This window comes from Typopeltis vanoorti, chromosome 6 (genome assembly GCF_054136105.1).
Source record: "Typopeltis vanoorti isolate ZY-2024b chromosome 6, IOZ_Tvanoo_1.0, whole genome shotgun sequence".
NCBI classification, from domain to species: Eukaryota; Metazoa; Arthropoda; class Arachnida; order Uropygi; family Thelyphonidae; genus Typopeltis; species Typopeltis vanoorti.
Genome location: NC_143554.1, coordinates 89,862,791 through 89,885,963, shown reverse-complemented (window position 1 = coordinate 89,885,963; position 23,173 = coordinate 89,862,791). Strand labels below are relative to the sequence as shown.

Below are 23,173 nucleotides of genomic sequence, written 5' to 3'. Positions count from 1 at the left end.
CCAAATGAAATTCATTCAAAGTTCATAAAAGTTTATGGGCAATCTTCTCCTTCGTTTTTGACAATTAAGAAATGGGCTGCCAAGTTTAAACGTGGCCGTACCAGCCTGAACATGATCCATGTGAAGGATGTCCAAAAAGTGTAACAACACCAGAAATCATTCATCGAGTGCACAATATGGTATTGGATGACCGGTGAGTCAAAGTGCTTGAAATTGCTGAGACTATAGGCATTTCAAAAGAATATGTAGGATATATTTTGCATGAAGAATTGCATATGAAAAAGCTTTGCACAAGATAGGTGCTGCACTTGCTTACAGAAGATCAAAAATGCGCTGCATGAAAATCTCTAAACAGTGCTTGGAGCGTTTTAACAAGAATTTTGTGCTGTTGTTAAACTGATTTTGTGCATTGATTTATTACTATGGATGAGACTTGGATTCACCATTACACACCAGAATCCAAACAGCAGTCAAAACATTGGACAGAAACTGGTTGTTCAGCCAAAGAAGACAAAGCTGGTTCCATCAGCGGGAAAGGTCATGGGCTAAAGGCATTTTGTTTATTATCTTGAAAAGGGTAAAACAATAACCGGGGAATATTATTCCAATCTTTTAACCAGACTAGATGAAAAACTTGGTGAGAAAAGACCCGGTTTGCAGAAGAAAAAAATCATCTTTCATCAGGACAATGCACCTGCCAACAAAGGTGTTTTGGCAATGGGAAAATTAAGGGATCTGCACTATGAATTGTTGAAACACCAGATTTGGCTCCCTCTGACTTCTATCTCTTCCCAAAACTAAAACTCTTCCTTCCTGGTCAGTGTTTTTCTTCGAATCAAGAGGTGATTTCAGCTGTAGAGGGGTATTTTACAGATCGTACTGAGAACCACTACAGGGATGGGAAAGTATTGCTGGAATAAACGTATTAGTCTTAAGGGAGATTATGTTGAAAAAAAAAAAATTGAAATTATCAATTCGTTTTTTCATTGTTAGGCTGAGAACTTTTCAGACCACCCTCGTAATAATAAGGTGATACACCTTTTCACTACTTGTGTACAGGAAATATATGACTTCTGCATTACTTCAACCTTGGTATCTCTTCTGGGTCTGACTCTTACTGATGAGACCTCAATAAATTTTGAAACCAGCCTAGGTAGTGGCCTTTCCCACAATGCTTAGCATTATACACAGCCAAAATGGGATGTACTTTTTATTATGGGATACCAAGACACATTGGCGCACCCAGGGAGGGGGACAACCCCCCCCCCCCCCCCCAAAAAAAGGAAAAAAAGACTAGAAAATTTTCCAAAAATATTTTCCTAATTAAATTTTTTATTTTTTATTTTTTTATTTATGTTGTGTCGTGTCTTCTATTTTTCTATACAACTTATGAATTAGCAGTCACATAAGGTGGGAATACCTTCTGGGAATCATGGCCGTTTTGAACACAAGGCGAATGAAGTAGTGCTTGGGCACTACTTTGTTTGCCCGAGCCAGGCCAGAGATCACTGGTATCATGTATTGGTGATCACTGCAGATGCTCAGTCATAGCTCGTATGCAATGCGTAGTGTGTATTCTCAAATCGTCTACTCAACTCAGCTTCCCCCAAGATTAAATCATGAGTGCCCCCCCCCCCCCCCCAACATTAAATCTTGAGTACTCGGCCCCCTCCAAGACTAAATCCTGAGTGCACCACTGCCAAGACAATTGATGGGAAATCATTAGCTTCTATGTATAAGTAGCCCACTTGTGAAGATACTTCACGTGCAAACTTTGCTTACACTTGGATAAAGGATTAAACCAAGAATACATTTTCTTGACATCTTTAATTCTACAAGTTTAAGGCTTATAGCCAGATGACTCAGCACCTTTTTTTTTTTTTTTTGTCTGTTTATGTTTATCTCTACTGTATATAAAATTGCAAAATATGTATATACTGATTTTTAAATAAAAAGAAGGAATAATTATACAGTACTTTTGTTTTTGCAATAAGTATAAACACATATTAAGTGTATGTGTGAGGAAGTGATAAGTGGATTTGATATAAATACAAATATATTCTTGAATTTCTTCTAAGGTTTATTAAGAAATGTCAAAATTTAATTGTATAGTAACTACTTACTATTAGTGTTACAAAAAATACCCATCAACTGGAATATTTGGGACTGTCTATTTCCAATGATTTGTTAAACTGGTGTTTCCAAAATGCAATGAATTTGCCAATTTGCAATGAATAGTAAAGATGATCATTTGATATCTTATTACTTGATTTTTTTTTATTTTTTAAATTTCATATAAGAAAAAGTTGACTTCCAAATGTATGTCACTGATGTGATAAATAAGCAATAACAAAAGTGGTGAGAATGCTTGTGAAAGTCTTTAGGTAGCAGATGTTTATTTCCTAGTATGAGATTACTATCATTGCCCTGTTTTTTTGGAATTTTCAAATATAAAATATATGATAGTTTGCAGCCTTTCATGGCTAAGATTCACATTACAAAAACAAATAAAATAACTTAAAAAACTCTCTTCATAGGCAGTACATCCATACAGAGATTGCTAATTAAATTAGAATAAACGTGAAGTAAAAAATACAAGACTTGTTAACAAAGTAGAAAGAGAAAGTTATTTTAGCACATCTAAATATGAATATATATACAGTAGCAAAGAAATTAATCTGAACAAGCCAAATTTTCATCAAGTTTTTGGTTTTTGTTTCAGTTCACAATAATTTTTGTTTTTGTTTTGGTTTTAGTTTACTATTTTGGTTGAACGCTGCTTGTTTTAACTGTCTCTGTGATGTTGTTATTATTATTATTATTATTATTGCACCCTGCATGGAGTCAGCCGACTCATTGTGGGAGGTTCATTTAACTGACAACATATTTATCATACTGACTCTTAAATCCTTAACACTCCTTGCTTTAACAACACATTCTGGTAATGCGTTCCATTCACTGACAATTCTCCATGTAAAAAATCTACCCCTCTTCATCACATTCTTACATACTTCCAGGAATGGAAGTACCTAAGAGTGTGGATTTTCCCTCTTGCCTTCTACTCATCTTATAATCTCATCTAGATTAATCTGATAAAACCTTTTCACTAACTTAAATGTCTCTATCATATCACCTCTTTTTCTCCTTTCCACTAAACTCTGCAATCCATATTTCTTCAACCTCTCTCCATAGCCAGCATTCCAAAGTCCTGATATCGTCTAAGTCACTCATCTCTGGACCCTCTCCAATGTTTCCATCACAGTGAAAACCAGGTGACCAGATTTAAGTATAATAGTCCAAGTTTAGTCCAATAATTTTTATTAATAGTGTTGTATATTTTCAATAGTGCAAACAAATTGACATTCATGGTATTTTATTCATTTTGAATTGCTACAAAATGGATATATCTTCAAGAAAGCATTCAAAAATATGTACACTTTCTCAGCACACAAATCATGACTCAAATACAAATTGCCGATGAGTGTGGTGTTGGTTTGGGTATTGTTAATGTGATTTTAAAGAGATTTAGGGAGATGGGTACCTTTTCTGTGCATAGAAAAAGAAAATGTGGGCGAAAAAGGAAAACAACACTAACTCAAGATTACTGCTCCCTTAGGAAAAGCAAAATGAGTTCAAGATTGTCTGCTGTAGACTTAAATAGAGACTAGGTAGTTAGTGGGATTAATGTTTTTGACATGATAGTCCATTGAAAGTTGTTGGAAGCAGGGGGAGACTGCCCACAGACCAAAAAAGAAACAACTGTTGACGAAGGCTATGTGGATAAAGAGGCTCCAATGGGCAAACATGTACAAAGATTGGCCTGTTGAGAAGTGAAAAAAAGGGTCATGTTCTCAGATGAAAGCCATTTCTTTGTCCAAGGAGAGCAAATACCCTTTGTTCACCAATCAGCAGCTGAGAAGACCTCCTGCTCACCTTCAACAAGCTCCTAAACACTCAGCTAAAAAATGTTCTGGAGTTGTTTTCACATGATGGTCCAGGATCACTTGTATCTATTGATGGCATATTGAAAAGTGACCAATATATAAAAAATTGGAGAAATAAGTGGCCCCACAGATCCAGAAACACAAAGAACTCATCTTCCAATAGGATCTCACTCCATGCCATACTTTAAAAAAAAGTGAGTGTTCCTCAAAAATCACAACCTCCAGTTGCTTCAGTCACCAGGTAACTCTCCTGACATTAACTCAATAGAAAATTTGGGAGCCACAGTGAGAAAGAGACCTCAACATTAAATTGTGATACAAAGGATAACTTCATACAATCCATTATAAATGTATGGTTTTGAGATGCAGAAATAAGAAAAATGTGTTCTACATTGATCGAGTCCATGGCTAAGCAAATTAATGAACTTATTAGGAACAGAGGAGCACATATAAATTATTAGGTAAAGTTGGATTTTAATTTTTATACTTATTTAATTATTATTATTATGATGATGATGATTCAGGCATCCATGGAATCAAAAGATTCATTGTGGGAGGCCCATCATAGAAATCACAAAGTCTATCATACCCACTTGAACTCATTGACCGTTTGTGCTCTTACCACTCTATCTACTCTGTTGCCTAAGACATTTGTCTCTCAAGAATTCTAGAAATTCCACTCCCTTATTACTACATGCAGTTTCCTCTTCCCAATTTATACTGCTGTAGTTAAAATCTCCAATAACAATCATTTCTTCTTGCACTTGCCAATCTCAATTGCATAAACATCTCCTGCTCCTCACCCTCTGTGCTCCCTGACTTGTAGCAACACCCTGCTGAATATCCTGTCTTTCCCACCTCTACCTCACACCATATGCTTTCAAGACTATTAGTTCCATTGCTCTTCAAATCCTCCACTTTGATAGGACATAGGTCATCGCTTATGATAAGCAATGACTTAGGTCCTCCACCACCACCACGTTTTCCCTTCTTATCCTGTTAGAAAATGCTGTACCTACCCTGCTAATTTTCTTGCAAAATTAAAATTTTCTTTAAAATGTGAGTGTTTGAATTAATATTTGTTCACTATGAGTGTATGTGTGTAGGTATATATATATATATGTGATAATGACATGATAAAAAATTCTACCAATTCATCTTATATTATTATTTTTTATTATTATTATTATTTCCCAAGACCTCATGGAGTCAAAGACTCATCTGGGAGGTCCTTTTATCACACACACACACATCTCATCATACCGTGTCTTAAACACACTCAAACTCCTTGCAGACACCACACTCTCAGGCAAGGCATTCCAATCATTCACAACTCTGCATGAAAAAAACCTGCCTCTCACTCCCCTACTCACACCCTCTCTATACAGTTTCCAGGGATGACCTCTGGTTCTCCCCTGATCTCCCACTATTCTCTGTAAAACTTCTCCACCATTGATCTTATAACAACCCCTTACCAACTTGTAGGTCTCTATCATATCTCCCCTCTTCCTTCTCTCCACCAGACTCTGCAAATTACATCTTCTCAATCTTTTCTCATACTCAACATTCCAGAGGTCAGAAACTACCTTAGTCAGTCGCCTTTGGACCCTTTCCAACATCCCTTTATCCTTCTGAAAACCCGGTGATCAAATCTGGGCACAATAGTCCATGTGTGGCCTAATCAAAGCCTTATACAATGGAACAAGAATCTCCCTACTTCCACAGGTCAGTGTCCTCCGCATCATTCCCAGAAGTCTTTGTGTTGTCTTCACAATTTTGGCGATGTGTCCCCTAAATTTTAGATCCTTATCCACTATCACCCCCAGATCTCTTATTTCCTCTACCTCCAACAATATATTCTCCAAGCATAAATTCTGCATCCTATCTTTGTTTTCCAAATTTTATAACCTTATATTTTGCAACATTGAACTCACATCCCCATTTGCTTGCCCAATCACTCAATTTATTCAAGTCTTCTTGCAAGGCCACAACATCTTCACTACTCTTTATGGTTCGTTGCAACTTTGCATCATCTGCAAACAACTGAATATCTCCATCCAAATCTTTGCCAATATCATTAATATACAAGTTAAATAGTAATGGCCCTAAAACAGACCCCTGAGGCACTCCACTAGTGACTTTCCTTTTCCTAGATGTCACACCCCCATACACAACTTGTTGATACCTATCAGATAGCCAGTCTCCAATCCAATGCACTAATCTAATATCCAACCCCATCTGCTCCAGTTTGACTGTCAACTTATCATGAGGTACTCTATCAAAAGCCTTTGCAAAATCCAAGTATATTACTGTATATCCTTCTCCTCTGTCCAAGGAAGCAGTCACTTTATTGTAATGAGTAAGTAGATTACTAAAACATGACCTCCCTTTAGCAAATCCACGCTGTCCATCAAAGATTATATTGTTGTCAATCCAACTCTGGATCCTAGTTCTCACAAGCTTCTCCAACAACTTAACCTGACACAGAAATAGGCCTATAGTTTGATGCTTGAGTTCGATCACCTCCTTTATGAAGTGGCACAATCTTGCCCTCCTTCCACTCTTTAGGAACTTGACCAAGTGCAAGACTCGTATTAAAAAAATATGTCAAGGCAGGTGTCAACTCTCTGGCACATTCCTTCAGAATACGCGGTGATATATTATCAAGTCCCACAGCTTTATTTACATCTAGTTTACTCAACTCCCCAAATACCCCCTGCTCACTTACAGTCAGTCTCTCCTCCCCATCATCAACTGCTCTCAATCTCTCCATGAAGTCACATTCACAAGATTGAAAGATCTTTATGAACTGCTCATTAAGTATCTCCACCACACATTATGCAACAGCTGTCTTTATACCATTTCCTCCAATCAATGTCATCCTTCCATAATCATTCTTTCTTTTGCTGGCTACATATCAAAAGAACTTCCTAGGATTCTTTTTGGCTTCATTAGCTAACTGCTGTTCATACCTCTCTTTAGCTACCCTCATCAACCAAGTCACCCTCCTTGCCTGGTCTTTGTAGGCCTCATGAAATTGTTACTTCCCCTTCTCTTATGCTGCCTCCATAATGCCCTTTTTCTCTGTATCGCATGCTTAATCTCTTTATTCATCCATCTCACACCTACCTTATTTAACCCTCTCACCCTTGGAATATATTTAGACATTGCATCTACTAAATAGTTTTTGAAAATCCCGCAAGCTGCATTGATCTCTTTTCCAGCTAACTCCTCATTCCATGCTACACCTGCAAGCTGTCTCCTGAGCTCTTCATAATCGCCCCCTTGTAGTCCCACATATACCCTTTTTTCACAGGGATCCTTGCACTGCTGGCAACCACTCAGGTAATCACCTCATGGTCACTTTCACCAATTGGTGGATGATTTGACACCTCATTTATAATTACATCCTCTGATGAGATGACCAAATCCAAGACCCTTAATCCTCGTGTGCCCTCTGTTACATACTGTCTGAGGTAGTTATCTCTCAAAAACTCAAGAAACTCATTTTCTTTACTTCCAGTTGCTATCTCTTCATTCCAGGCTATATTGCCATAATTAAAATCACCCATAATGATCACCCTTTTCTTATTTGCTTGGCTTATTTGACTATACATTTCACTATCACCACCATCCACATTACCAGGTCTATAACAACATCCCACCAAGTATTTGATTCTATTCACCTCTATCTCACACCATACTGCCTCAAAACCACTGGCCCTATTTCGCTCTTGCATCTCGACCTTGTATGGACATAACTCTTTCTCTATCATCAATAGCACTCCCTTTTTACCCCTTCTATCCTCACGAAACATATTATACCCTTCCATCTCTATTCCTGTCAGGATATCGTCCTCATCTAACCATGTCTCACTTATTCCAACAATCTTTGGGTGAACAGACGCAATTAGTGCAACCATTTCATTTGCCTTGTTTCTTATACTTCTAGCATTGGTATACAAACACGACAGCTCATTTCTGGATCTACAGCTAGTTCCACTGATACCACTGACTCGATGTGATCTCTCCATGCTGGACTGGGGCCATTTCCCTTTCTGCTTCTTCATTTTAGAACCCTTTTCAATTTCATCTGTTTCTTTTGATCCCTGGTCATCCCATTTCTTTCCTGCCTACACATGCTCACCTCCTCTTGGAGCATCCACCTTTCTCATGCTGTGTACCCCTGTCCACCCTGAGCCTCCCCGTTTCCCTGCTCCTCTTGCACACCCATTCTCTCATTTTCTATACTCATACCACTCACTTCCCCATTCATTTCCACTTCTTCACTCTCTCCTGTCTTACTCTCCTGCTCTTCCACATCACTCCCCTCTCGATCTGATTCATTCTCTCTATTCACTTCTCTACCTTCCAGCAGCAGTCTCTCCAAGCGACTCACACCATAACCACTCAAATGCAGTCCATCACTCCCATACAGCTCACTTCGTCCCTCAAATTCATTCCACACATTAACAAACTGTACTCCCATCTCCTCACACATTTCAGCCAGATTTGATTATATGAATACTTTATTTCGAAACATTTTCAGCAAGTTTTCAAAATTACATTATTTTAATGCGATTCCCATCCACAAAATGTTGTAAACTTAGTACCATCAGTGTTTTATATATATATTGACATCTTTTGACTTATTTTTGGCATAATCTGGAAACTGCTCTTATGGAACTTTTTCAAGCCACTTTAGGATTATTCCAGTAAGCAGAAAATAAACATCCATGCCCATAGTGTATTCAAACCTGCAAACTTTTGGTTGGAGAGTGGTTATATTAACCATTCAGCCACCAAGTTTCAAGTAGAATAGAATGAATGATTGTGCAGGTTAAAAATTACAACACTGATGTAGCGTGAGTGTTTTCAGTGCAGGAGAAGACCTCAGTCAGAATTACCATTATAATTTTGGCAATAAATAAATTAATAATTTATTATTCATTTATTTAATTAATTAATTTATTATTTATAATTAATAATAAATTAAGTTATTATTAATTAAGTTATAGTTAAGTTAAATTATTAAGTTATAGTTAGCAGGATGACATATGTAACCTTTTGTTAGAAATTGAAAAAAAAAAGTTTGATTCTTGTCATGGAGCAGGGAAACATTTCTTTGAAATAAAGGATTTTTTATCAATCTCAAATGATGGTGGCAAGATTTGTTGTCTTATATAACTTGGATTTTTTATCCTGCAAACAGGCAAGCTGACCTGAGAGCATGCAGCAAATTTCAGTCTGGAACATCATGAGTGGGGAGGAGAAATGTGCCTATAAGAGGCTTATATGCAGGATACTGGTCTAAGTATAGAAGACTTGAATTTAAGTTGAACTGTTCAGGATATGCGTTATAAAACAGAATCTTGAATGGGATGGTTGGTTGGTTTTTCATTTATCACTTTTGAAGAAGTAGATAAAATCACGAGCTAGCATAGTTTTACTAGGTTATTTCATTTTGGTGAAATCTGGTTTCATTCCTGAATGGTAGGTTGAAGGATTTGGAGTTGTTGTTAAGATGATGGAGAGTTGGTGATAGCTAGGACACACAGTGGAGTTGATAACATTTGGATGAGTCATTGTGTGGATTTATCATGTTTTGCCAATTTACTCATCCATATTATTACAAATCCCAGAATAAAATGACAAATGCATTGAGCAAGGGAGATGCATATTTATTCAGTGGCATACTTAGATTTTGCAAAAGCTTTGGTAGATTGCCACATCTAAATTTGCAAGTTAGATAGGTGACTGGCTGTCAGATAGTTATCTGCAAGTTCTATATGGGAATGGGTGTGTGCAGTATACCGAAAGAGGAAAGTTGCTAGTGGTGTGCTGTGTGTGTGGGTGGGTGGGTGGGTGGGTGGGGGTGTCTGTTTTATGGCCATTGTTTAACTATATTAACGATATTGGGACAGGTATAACTAGAGATGTGCAACTGATTACAGATAATGCAAAACTGAGGAGAACGAGAGGAGCCAAGTAGATGTCACCTTACAGGATGACCTGAATAGATTGCATTAGTGGGTGAGTGAGTGAGTGGAACTATGAGTTCAATGTTGAAAAGTGAAATATTCTGAAATTTGATAGGCAGTGATGGGATGCAGAGTATACAGAAAAATTTTGATCTGGGAGTGGTTGGTGGAGACAAGGATCTGAAGTTCAAAGGTCATATTGCACAAGTTAAGTCATCACATTGGATTATGGCAGTGATAGTTGGTTCTGGTTGTGATTATGGTTATGGTTCCATTGTATAAGGCCTTGATCAGATCTTCAGATTTGGTCACCTGGTTTTCATGGTAACGAGAAAGGGTCCAGAGACAGTAGATAGGAGATTCAGAGGACATAATGCAAAAGTGGACAAAATATTATAAATGATCAATGAGATGTTGAAAAATACACTGAGGAGTAGGGATGAGGAAACTTAACTCTCTTTATAAGGTTTTGTTAAACCTATACTAAGACTGCTGTGTTCAGATTTGGTTGCCATATTTCTTGGGGGGGGAATAAGGAAATGGTGGGGTAAAAGGTTGCAAAATTTAGTTTTGAGGCAGATAAGAGGGGGATACAATGGAAACATATAATTTGCTAAAGGGCTTTTTTAAGACAGACAAGAAATTTTTCAATATGTTACAGGATTGAAGAGAACAAAGTTCATACCTTAAAACTAAGTAAGAGTGTGTATAGCAAGAATCTGAGTACAATAGTTTTTGATTATAGAGAGAATAGTAAATGAGCAGAATGGACTGTCAGAGGAAGTGAAATACGTCAGTGAATGTATTAAAAGGAGAGGTATAAGAGGCATTGTATGAATTAATGTGATCCCATTCACAATGAACATGAGTGAGTGAGTGGAGATGGCTGAATAAGACAGTACATGATTTCTGCAGCAGTGAAATGGACGGAGAGTATAAAAATATGTAGTTTCATCACATAAAATCATGATTATTCCGCATCTAGATTACTACAGTCAGATTTCTATTATCTGGATGAAGAAACTTTAGAGAGGGTAAAAAAGTCAGATAAAGATATTATTACATGGATTATAATAACAAAGATGGTTTCAGGACTATACAGTGTTAGTTATTAGGATTGGCTGAAGGAATGTGGACTGCAGAGTTTGGTAGATAGAAGAAGGTGAGGTGACATGATTGAGACTTTTAAACTGTTGAGAGGTAGTTACAAGGTTGACACTGGGAGTTCTTTTGAGGTGTATGATTCAAGGTGTGCAGAATAGAGTGCCAGAGGAGTGGCACTCTATTCTACACACCTCGAATCATCAAATCTCCATACATGACACTCCGAATAGATTCATTCATCCTTCTCTCACTGATATCTCTGACTCTTAGGGTTTGCAATTTTTTTCTCTCTCTCTCTTTCTCCTTTCTTTCCTACTTTCCCTCTCTATCTCTTGCTTCCATATTCTCTTGTCATTCGGCAATTTCATCTCTTCCACTATCTCTCCCATTCTCTTGCCTTCCTCTTTCCTTTGCTCTCTGATGCTGTTCTCTTACACCTACTCTCATTCTTCTTTATCCTCCCAAGATCTTCATTCACTCTCCTCAACTCAGTCTTTATTCCATCCTAGGAAGAATAGACAGTTGATTCTTTTACTATGAAATAAATCTTCTGTGCCAGAGGATTGCTTGCATGGTGGAACAATAGAGTGTGTGGTAATGGCAGTGAAGAGGGGTGAAAGTGTAGAGGAAATGATAGTAATGGTTGAGACAAATGACCTGAGAGATAGCATGAGATTTGAGTTTGATGTTAGACATAGTGCATTTCTGATGCATTATGTCTAATATAGTGCATCAGAAATGTGTCTGAAAGATAGTGAGCATGTTGCCCTGGTATGATAATGCGAAGTTGAGGAGAAGAGGAGTTATGATGAATGAGATGATAGTGAGAATATGCTGGAAAAGAGATCTGGAATACGTGGATGTGTGGAGTATATTTAAGGATAGAAGGGAGTTGTATGCAAGAGATGTATTGCATTTGAATGCAGAAAGGCACAAGCATTTAGAGAGAGAGAGACTGTTGTTTTCTGGGCAAGTGAATGTGTCGAGACAGGAAAACTAGAGTTGCACAGGTGGAGTGTGAGAGGAGTAATAATGGCTATAAAAAGGCTGGCAATACACTGGTTTTTCTGTATACAAATGCTAGGAGTATTAGGAATAAATGAAACGAGCTTGTGGAATTGATTGACTCAGTCTCTCCAGAGGTTCTTGGTATCACTGAAAGTTAGTTAACTGGTGAGGATGTTCTAACAGGGATAGAAATTGAAGGGTATAGCATATTTTGGCAGGTGTTACGTCGTTACTTTCTCTATATTATATCTTATTCTACCTCTAAATAGCCCGCTTTCTAATCTACTGTTGCACCTTTAAAATATTAATTCAGTACTATTTCCTTTTCGGATATTGACAAAATTTATTTTTTTGCTGCACCAGCCAATATCCTATAACAGAAGAGACTCTTGTTCAGGGAAACAATTCTAAATTCAAAAGGGATACACACAATAATTAATCTTATGCCAGCGCTGTGCAGATTCAGTTAGCAGTCGTGACCTGAATCTCACTTAAGCAATTATATCTAATTCCTTCCTGACAAAAGGTTCTATTTCATAAGTGGTGGGTTTGAATTCGTAATCAGGCATAAGCTCAGGTATAAGGTACAAAACATGTTTATTGGAAAAGCATAAAACATTTACAGTTAAGAAAATTCGAATACTCAATAGAACGAAACTCGCTCTAAGTTAAGGTTCATACTAAATCACAACAATGAATTTGAGTAAGCGAAATCCTTCAATTACGAAAGGATAAGATTAAGTGTAAGCATAACACTACTAGGATATAATTCCTTTCACAAGTATTCACAGAACACGCATTTAACACTTTCATTAATAATCTATCAATAACCATCTTAATTCTAAATTCCATTAGTCAAGCCTAGCCATTCTCAATCAAAATACTGCCTATCAACAATTCTTCTTTGTTCCACATGGTATTAACTAATTCAATCAAATTCTCACTTAAAAGTTCTCTATTAGTGTCCTTAGTTTACAGAATGCACAAATTCCTTATTCTTCTAAGCGATTTTTAACATGGAATGAAATCCTTTACATTACCGGATCCTTTCTGATTTCATGCTGCCATCTCATGTAGATCTGGATTACCTTACTGTATAGTTACCGGCCATCTTTGCGCCTGGCGATGCACTACGCTTTTCTTTGAATCATTTCCGGACTGTGGCGTGCTGTCTACCGCTCCGCAGGAAATTTTCTCCGTTCTCCTCGATGGGATGTTATTTGAAGGCTCAATTCTGCATAGGCCGTCGTAACACGATCAGCTTCACTTGGAAATCCTCAAGCGTTCTCCTCAAGAATAGGGCTCGTTGTCCAACATCACAGTAGTCCACCCACTGCTCTTTCACGAATCCCCCGACAAAAACCCTAAAACTCGAATCCAGGAACCAAAGAAGAAAAAGCTCCGTAATATGGCATGCATCGTCTTTTATTCACCCTTTCGGGTGCCCTCTATTCGATCTGTTTTTTATCCACAAATCCCATCGTTCATGCCCCTTGGGTGATCCTACACTCTCCCTAATCTGTTAGGTTACCCTATTCCAGGTAGTTGTTCTGACGTCACTTTCCGCGTAGGTACAGCCTCCATCGCTACGCTTGACTCATACAGATTATACACGATTATTCCGGATTACTACTTATTATCTTTCTGGAAATTTTGTAATATACTAGACAGCTTAATGGGATTTACAAATAACTTAACAATTCCCTTACATAATTCTTACTATTCTGACATAAAATTCTCTGCTTCTCATTTCAGTTATACAGGAAAAAAATATCAATATATGGCACATATGGACTACACATTATTACATAACATAAAGAAATTTTTCATAATTATTAGCTGATGTGCAGGTATCTCCTTAATTAGTAATATTTATCATGTTAAATCCTGAATAAAGAATTTACTTGTAAAGTTCTCCATTCAGGATCTAACACAGGATTGGGAAGATAAATGTGATGGTGGTGGAGTGTTACAATAAGAGGTGAATTGTGCACTCTCAGGATGGAGAATCTCATTAGAAATAAAGGCTTTGAGGATATATGGTGTAAGATTGATGTTTATAGGACAAGATAATTAGTGAGATGCTGCTACACACCAGAGAATATAGAAGGTGATGAGCAGAAAATATTTAGGTAAATTAGTTTGGTAAGTGCAAAGTGAGTCTTCATTATGGGGGGACTTAAACTGTAGTGATATAAACTGTGCAGAGAAGACAGTATGCATTAATAAGAGAACTGAATTTTTGGATTTCTTGAGGGAGAGCTGTCTTAGGCAGCATGTGGTGGAGGGAATATGAGGATCAAGAGCTCTGGATTGGTCATAGCATCAGAGCATCTGATTGTGACCGAGATGACATATTTGCCACTGTTGGTGAGTGTGACCATGTAGTTCTGATTTGGAGTATGAATAGTCATGGGAAGGTATCAAAACAGAAGGAAATTATGTGGAATTATAAGGCAGGTAACTATCATAGACTTAGAGACCAGCTTATAGCAGTGTAATGGATGAAAGAATTTAAAGGAAGAGGAGTCATGCATGGAAGATACTTAAGAAAAAATATTGTTGACAACAATGACAGATTGTATACCTCGAAGAAGAAGATAAAGCAATTTGGAGTCATATGGATGACAAACGGAATAAAAGGGGAATCGCAGAAGAAAAAGAGATTATGGAAGGCATATAAAGAGAGAGGTGGAGAATAGTTATTACTATTATTACTATTATTACGGGCAACTCCAGGGAGTCATTAGACTCATCGAGGGAGGCCCCAAATCATATTCATCACAACTATTTGACATTCATACAGTATCTATCATACCTCGCCTTAAACTCATTCACTGTCACAGCATCCACCACAGACTCAGGGAGCGCATTCCACTCATTCACTACTCTAAAAGTAAAGAACCCAGCTCTAACACCTTTACTAACCACACTTTTGCCCAGTTTCCATGGATGTCCCCTAGTCCTCCCACAACCAGCCCTGTTCTCAAAAATATCTTCTGAATTAATTTTATAGAACCCCTTCAGTAATTTGAATGTCTCAATCATATCTCCCAACATATCTCCCAAGTTGCATGAGGAATATAAGGCTCAGGCTAGGAAAGTGACCAGTATTGTAAGGAGAGAAAAATTAGAATATGAGAGGAGACTAACACTGCAATCCAAGGAGTTTTTTCGCTACATGGTGAATAGAAGGAAAAATAATAGTGGACAGATTATCTTGCCAGGTGGTGTTGGGAATCGAATGACTAAAGCCAATGACATAGTTGAATTATTTAATGATCGCATTAATGATCAGAGTGTTCCATCCTGGTATACTACAGGCTTAGAAGGATAGAAGAATAACGAGTGAAGTATTAGAAGTGAATGAAGAGGATGTGTTCCGAATACTGAGTACACTAAATGTCAATGAAACAGTGCGACTAGATATAATTTCACCATGTGTTTTAAGGGAATGTGATATTTAAGAAAATGTACTGAATGTTATATTGGTTGTTTAATGAGTCTTGCAATAAGGCAGGTTCCTAGAGAATAGAAAGAAATTAAGATAGTACCATTGCATAAGGGTGAGGATAAAAATGGAGATATCAAACTGTAGGCCTGTTTGCATTTCTTCCGTAGTTATGATTTTGGAGAAATTAGTAAGAACTCATATACAGAAATGGGCAGATAAGGCTAATATTATTTGTGTTGCCAGCACAAATTTGTTCAAGGGCGCTCTTGTTTTAATAATCTAGTTGCATTTTACAATATAGTAATAAGAATAGTGGATGAAGGTAAGATATACACTTTCATTTTTTTGACTCTTTCCAAGATATTTAACAAGGTCCAACATGACAAGTTGATTTTTTTAAGTTGCATCATATGAGTTTGGATATCAAGTTAGTAGATCAGATTGGTGATTGGCAAATAGATATCAGTTGTGTGGAGGAGCAGTATCAGGGAGTAGGAAGGTTGCAAGTGGAGTTCAAGAGGGTTCAGTTCTGGGACCATTACTATTCAATCTTTATGTCAATGATATTGTCACAGGACTGCAGGGAGATGTTCAGTTGTTTGCAGATGATGTGAAGCTTGGGAGGGTTATTAGTAATAGTGTTGATATTTTGGCTCTTCAAGAGGATTGGAATAAGCTGGAAGGGCAGGCAAAGGCATGGGATGTTAGTTTAATACAACTAAATGCAAGGTTTTAAAATTTGAGATTTACAGAAGGGATGCTTCATACTCACTTGGTGGAGTTATACTGGAAGAAGTGGAGGAAGCAAGGGATATTATTATTATTATTTTGTGACACCTCCAAGGAGTCAAGGACTCAGAGGGAGGGAGGGCACCTATTCTACAACTCTTCATCTCCACCACTTCCATCCGTCCCCATCATGTACAACAACAACAACAACGCCATCATCTATTTCCCACTGCCACCACCACTAATATTTTTTGTCTGTAAATTGCATGTATCCTGAAGGCCAATTTGTCTGTATGTGGGATGAAAAACTCGAGTTTCTGGGAGAAAAAAATGCTGCTACCTCTATATGAGATCGGCTAACTCACCTTCAATTGAAAAACACCCATATAAAGATTCCTCCCGTGACAACAAGAATCGAACTTAGACCTTTTCAAATCAAAGGGTGCAGCGTACCGTCATTCTCCCAATTGTGCTATGGAGGTGTTAGTGATTGTGGATAGAGATTTAAAGTTCCAGGGACATATTGCAAAGGTTGTGAAGACCACTCAGAGAATTTCAGCAATGTTGAGGTGACATTGACCACAAGAGATAAAAGTGTGCTGGTCCCATTGTATAAAAGCTTTAATCTGACTACATATGGATTTCTGTGCTCAGCTCTCACTGGGATTTGAAGGGGATGAAAATCTTGGAGAGGGTGCCGAGATGGATAACAAAAATGTCAGGATTGTACAACGTTGATTATTAAGATAAACTGAGGGCATGTGGACTGCAGAGTTTGCTGGATGGAAGGCAAAGGGGTGGAATATGATTGAGATATTTAAGCTGTTGAAGGTTTATTATCATATTTAACACTGAGGAGATTTTTTATATAGTAGAACAAAGGAAAGGAACAAGGACAAGAGACAATGCCTGGAAGTTGCAAAAGGAGGTGGCAAGTAAAAGGACAAGAAGTAAGTGTTTTGCATGGAGAGTGGCAGGAGCATGGAATGCATTGCATAAGAGGATGGTGAATGTGCAGACTGTGGATGATTTTAAGGAGTGGTATGATAGACTTTGTGTTCACTAGTGTTGACCTCCTGCGATGAGCCTTGCGACTCTATAGGATTAGGAAAATAATAATTTGTCTTTCAAATGGTTCATTATTTTTTTTTTCAATCTGTAGAAGTCAACCCATACTGGAAGGTGCTTACATAAATAGGGCACACTATCACCCGGCCCAATAATTCAACAGCATAAGATTCTTAAAACATTATCAGATAGATAAGGCCAGTTCTGCTTGCTCAAATTATCTGTACCGCACTTCTTTAGTTAATGGCTACAAATTCTGTAAAATAGATAAAATATTGCATAACCTTATGTTTCTCCCCCCCCCCCCTGCTCTCCTCTTGATATGCAAAATCATGGTAAAGCTGTTCCCATCTTATGTATCCAGGATAAGAAAAGATATCCAAAGTGTTAAATAAATATAATTTTCACAGCACTTAATCCACATATCAGACAAGCAACCCTTGATAACAACCCTTATCTATTTTCCTAATGACAAACTCTTACTTTTGCTACATGGAAGAGTATTATATACTCTTCTGTGCCACTCTTTCACATAAAATCAAAAACCATAGAAACTTTTACAAGTCTGTGATACTAAACAGTCTGCATCGGCAATGAAGCACTTCCTTAACCTGAACAAATTATGGCTGCATTAATTTATCAGAAATTTGGGAGATTATCATTTTCAGACTGCTTTCAGTCCAACATTGTAGACTACTTGAAATTCAGTCATAGAGGATACTATTATAGGACATTTGTTCTTTTCTCCATTACAATTTTGAATTTTTTTCCACAGTTGATAGTTTAGTGCAGTGTTTCTCAAACTTCAGATATTCACATACCCCTTCTTAAATTTTCATTATTACCAAGTACCCCTTTATCAAAATAATAATAAATAAATAAATAAAAAGTATATTTCATTGTAAATGTCTATTTTATTTGAATTTATATGTTCGTGTAAACAAAAAATGTGATTTATTTTTAATAGAACAAAATTTGAAATAGGTTCCTCTTCATTTCCCTTCATTTCCATGAAAAGCCACATTTCAAGTAATTCATATCATACTTACGAAGATTTTTCATCTTCTTTCTAGTTGGTTCTCTAGAGATGTCAGACGACACACCCTTATCAATTTCATTTGATCCAGATACAATATCAATGTTTTCTTGTTGCTTACAGTTACTTGTATTTGCTCTCATTTCTGCATTTTATAAATCCAGTCTTTAACCAGTGATCCATACTTAAGAATTTGAAAGCTAAAAAACTTACTATATTTCCTCGAATATAACTTGCACTTTTTTCCCAAAATTAAAGCTAAAAAATCATGGTACGAGATATATGTAGGAATTTTCAGAAACTAAAGATTTCAGAAAAAAAAAAAAACTGTAAATGGTGTGACTTAACCAAGAAGGCTACTATTCGCTATCACTACTTTTGGCATCCAGAACAGTTTCCTTGTGTGCATCATCAAAGTCATCTACCCAAATAGCTCCATCTTCTTTCCCATTATTTGAAGGAAAAATTGCCATTAAATTTTTAGACTTGATATACTTGAGATAATGAACAGTCCTTCACAAATGAGTAATGAGAAGTAAAAGCAGAGCGTGAAACAGACAGTAATGGTAGGCCAGTAGAGATAGAGCAGTTATGAAGAATTGCATATGATTGGTGCAGTATTAACAAATGATTGCACGAACCAAAGACAAAGGCAAGCCAACAGTTGAGTTGAAATGCTAATTCTCTTCTTGATTTTATAATATCTGAAACACATTCACTATATATTTCTTAGTTTTAACACGTTCACGATGGGGTGGTGTCAAGCAAAACCATATGTTGCCGGTGCAATATGGTTTTGCTCGAGTCTATACAGCAGTTTCTGTTGGAGGGGAGATGATTCATTAGTTAGTGCCATTTTATCTTATTTTATTTTATTATATTTTATCCCAGTTATCTCTAATTGCATTATTTGTTGAGAAATATATTACACAGACTGCAAATGTCTCTGTACCTTATTCAGTGATACAACAAAACTACTTATTTTTCTTCTGTCTTCAGTATAGTGATGCTGTTGGGGAAGTCGTGTTATTTACTGCAGGGAGTGAGTTACTATCGCCAGGACGTAAACGTCTTGGCAATAGTAACTTGCAATTTGAGTAGGAGAATTCATACATAATATATAATTTACTGAGAAATATATACGTTTAAAATAATTTTTTTTTTTTTCTTAATAATGATTCCATGTGTTAATGATGTATAGCCGAAAATCCCCCCCCCCAAAGACCTTTTGCGTACCCCCGGGGGGGGTACACGTACCACACTTTGAGAAACACTGGTTTAGTGCATCATGTTCTGCAATTAGTGGTTTTTATGCTCTGATGGGGCTTGTTTAAAATATCCAAATATTAGCAGCTTGCCAGCTTAGTTGGCTGAGTTGTTAGCGTATCTGCTCTCCAGCCAAAAGGCTGCATATTCAAATCTTGCCATGGGCATCATGTTTATGATTGTCTGTGAAAATGCTAGTGATGGTGGTGGGCAGTAGATGGCATTGGTGTAGATGATGATGGTAGTTGCCATTCGTTGTAGTTGTGGACTGAGGGTGGAGAACAGAGAGCTGTAGAGTATGTGCCCTCCCTCGATGAGTCTTTGGACTCCCTGGAGATGTCACATAACAACAATAATAATAACAGTTAATAAATTGTCATATTTATCTTTTTCTTGGGTTTTGTTAGTCCATTTATTAATAATTAAAATAAACAATTGCCAATAATTAAGTCTTTCTACTCTTTTCCTGTAGTAAATAAGATATTCACAATAATGAGCAAAATTATTAATTATGATTGCTTAATGATTGCAATAGCACATAGTCAATTGGCAACACTGTGCGATGAGTTGGTTGCAACAACTCAGTCTCATTGCATCACATTTTATGATTTATTCATGAATGGAATGTTTGTACTAAGCAAAGCATGTAAAAGATATTTGAAAATTCATAGTTTCAAATGTATTTTGCATTCTTTGCTTTTATGTTGTGTTTGTTTTCAATATATATGTTCCCAGAAATACAGGGTGTTCGGGATAAATTTGACATATTTATAATTAATTATATTTTTCCGTAAGTTACATGTATTAACACACACTTCTCTTCAATTAAAAGTTTGGACCCTTCTTCATTCATATACAAGATGTCAGAAAGGATGGATAGCTGGAACCCACCTGAATCATGGAAGAGAATAACTTGTATCATGATGATTCGTGCCCGCCATCAAAATAAGGATATTACGACTGCTGCCCAATGCTCCCTGAATACAGTAAAAACAATCAGGCATGAACTAGAGACTTGCAATGGTGACTATGAGGATGTAGCAAGAAGAAAGATCCCTAGCAGACGATCTGATTGCGTTCGTACAGCAGAATTCCTCGCAAATCTGCAGGAACAGGTGTTGAAGAACCCTGGCATTGGAATTCGGGCTTTGTTCGTGGAGTTGCTAACTGTAGTCAAGCCCTGGATAACAAGGGTAGCCAATGGTAGGCCGTATGTATGGCAGCAGGATTCGGCCCCTTGCCACACCTCTGGGAAAAGTCAAAAATGGTTGTCTGAAAATTTCTACGACTTCACCAGTCCAAATGTTTGGCCTCCAAACTCCCCAGACCTTAACCCCATGGATTATTTTGTATGCGGCGCAGTTGAAAAAGACACCAATCGCACTTCCAGTAATACAAAAGCCCAGTTAATGGATAAAATTAAAACAGTTTTTGCGGCCCTTCCCAGGGAGACTGTAGCATCAGCTTGTTCGAGGTTCCGAAGCAGAATTGAAGCTGTGATCGATGCTAATGGTGGTTATTTTGAGTAAATCTTGTTGATAGTATTGTAATTAACTCTGCCTGTAATGTTTTTTTGTCAATTCATTAAATTTAATAGATACAAAGAAGATTTTCTTTTTCCTTACGAAACTGTCAAATTTATCCCGAACACCCTGTATGTATTTGAATGTTTTATATTGTTTTCATGTATTTTTGTGAACAGTGTTGATATTTTTATGTTACTGAAATGGGTTTCCAGGAAGGGAACCACCAATTTATAACCATATGCATACAGGAAATAAGACCTTTGACTTACAATGACCATCATCTGGGAACTAATTAAGTCCTAGGTAGAGGAGTTACTTATACACAGTTTGATTCTACAGTTTTATACAAAAATAGGCTCATGTTCATAACATGACTATATTGCAGTTCAGTTCACTACTTGAACATCACATATAAACTGGAATTACTGTAAATATGAGATCAGTAGATAATTTAATTATTACATATAATTATAATTATTATTAGCAATATAACATTAGATGTTTTAAAATAGTTATTTTAATTTTGTTTATTATAATAGGGTTTCCCTCTAGATTTTGATGAAAACTATAATAATAGTTCTGAAGGTTCCCCTACAGACAATTTTGATATTGCTGTTCAGAGTCCAAATAATGATATAGAAGAAATGATATTTGAAAAAGAAGAAGAAGGAGAAGAAGCAAAAGAAGAGGAAACTGAAGAAATGGATCATGTAGAATTAATAAAAACTAACAAACTATGTGCATCGAGTTGGTTAAGTGAAGACAGCTCTGAGGATATTTATGAACAACTGCTAGTGACAACACTGGAAAATGAGGATATTCAAAATGAAGATGTATCATCTGAAAGCAACTTAAATTTTATATCAGAATTAGAGGCTGAATTTCCCTCAAATACCAAGGAACAGGAAATAATTACTGAAAAAGAGATACAAAATGTAAGTTCTGATTATGTAGTTGTCTAAAATTAAAGACTAAACTAAAGAGTAAAATTTTTCTAATACTCTTCTAATTTTTTTGTGAATGTTTTCTTTAGCTTTGGTCTTTAGCCACATGAATTTATTAAAATATCTAAAACATTTGCTGACTTGGTTGGCCAAGTGGTTAACATACCCACTAACCAAAAACATGGGCTGGAATCCTACCGTGGATCTTTGTGATTGTTTTTAGGTAGGAGATGAATTTCATCACTTGGTGTAAAACCACTGCCCTGTTTATTGGAGTCTGGAAGTGACTTGGAAAAAGTTCCATGTTTCTCTCTAGAGTAGGGTTTCTGGATTATGTGAAAAATAAATTAAAAAATGTTTTAAAAAATAAAATTTATATATAATAAAAAATCCTTAGCCCACACACACACACTACTCATGCCCTATAAGTTTGCAATCTTTTGTGGTAGGAGTCAAAAATGATTCATTATCCAAAAAAAATGAAGTGAGATTCCTCTAAAAATTACCAATATGATAGTCCTGAATGCTTTAATATTTAAAAATTCTTTTTTTCTTGCATTGTTATTAGTCTTTCTGCTATGTGACTTACATTAATGGGAAATAAGTTTTCTTACAAAGCTTTCTTATATTTTTTTTTTGTCTAAACATCCATAGGTAAGCAGTGGAAAATCTCTTAACATATCTCCCCTGTGCATTTTGAATATTCCATGTACACTATGGTTGATTTTTCCTTAGTGACGGAAAAACTGGAACAGCTCCATAGTCATTTAGAAGGATAGGGATTTTATAGATAGGCAAGAAAGAATCCATAGTTTGTCATATCTAACTTCTGGTTAAATCTTGATAACCTAAAATACTGATGGAATTAATTTTGAGATTGCATGAGCTGGATGTATGCTAACCTTTGGTGAGGTCTAGTCTATGTAACCAAATCTTGCTTCTTCATGTTGGTGGAAATGAAAATTCTCCATAATCACGATGTCCTCTCAAGGGTATATTTTGCAAACCACATAAAATTACTGTTTTTATAATCAGCTCTAATCGTTTCCGATTAACTGCAGCTTGTGATGCACTATCTACATCAATTTGTCGATTGATTGGAATACATTTTCC

The 23,173-nt window shown here is 36.6% G+C and overlaps 1 protein-coding gene across 2 annotated transcripts in view; it reads left to right on the top strand.

The window, feature by feature from the left end:
* The first annotated feature begins 21,814 nt into the window (after positions 1 to 21,814).
* LOC150105689 (uncharacterized) overlaps positions 21,815 to 23,173 on the top strand; it is a 61,661-nt gene continuing 60,302 nt past the window's right edge. For both annotated transcript variants that reach the window (XM_090394300.1, XM_090394299.1), the window contains exon 1: positions 21,815 to 22,051. In XM_090394300.1, the coding sequence (XP_090250426.1) occupies positions 21,818 to 22,051 (234 nt within the window). In that variant the 5' untranslated portion in view covers positions 21,815 to 21,817. The remainder of the gene's footprint in view (positions 22,052 to 23,173) is intronic.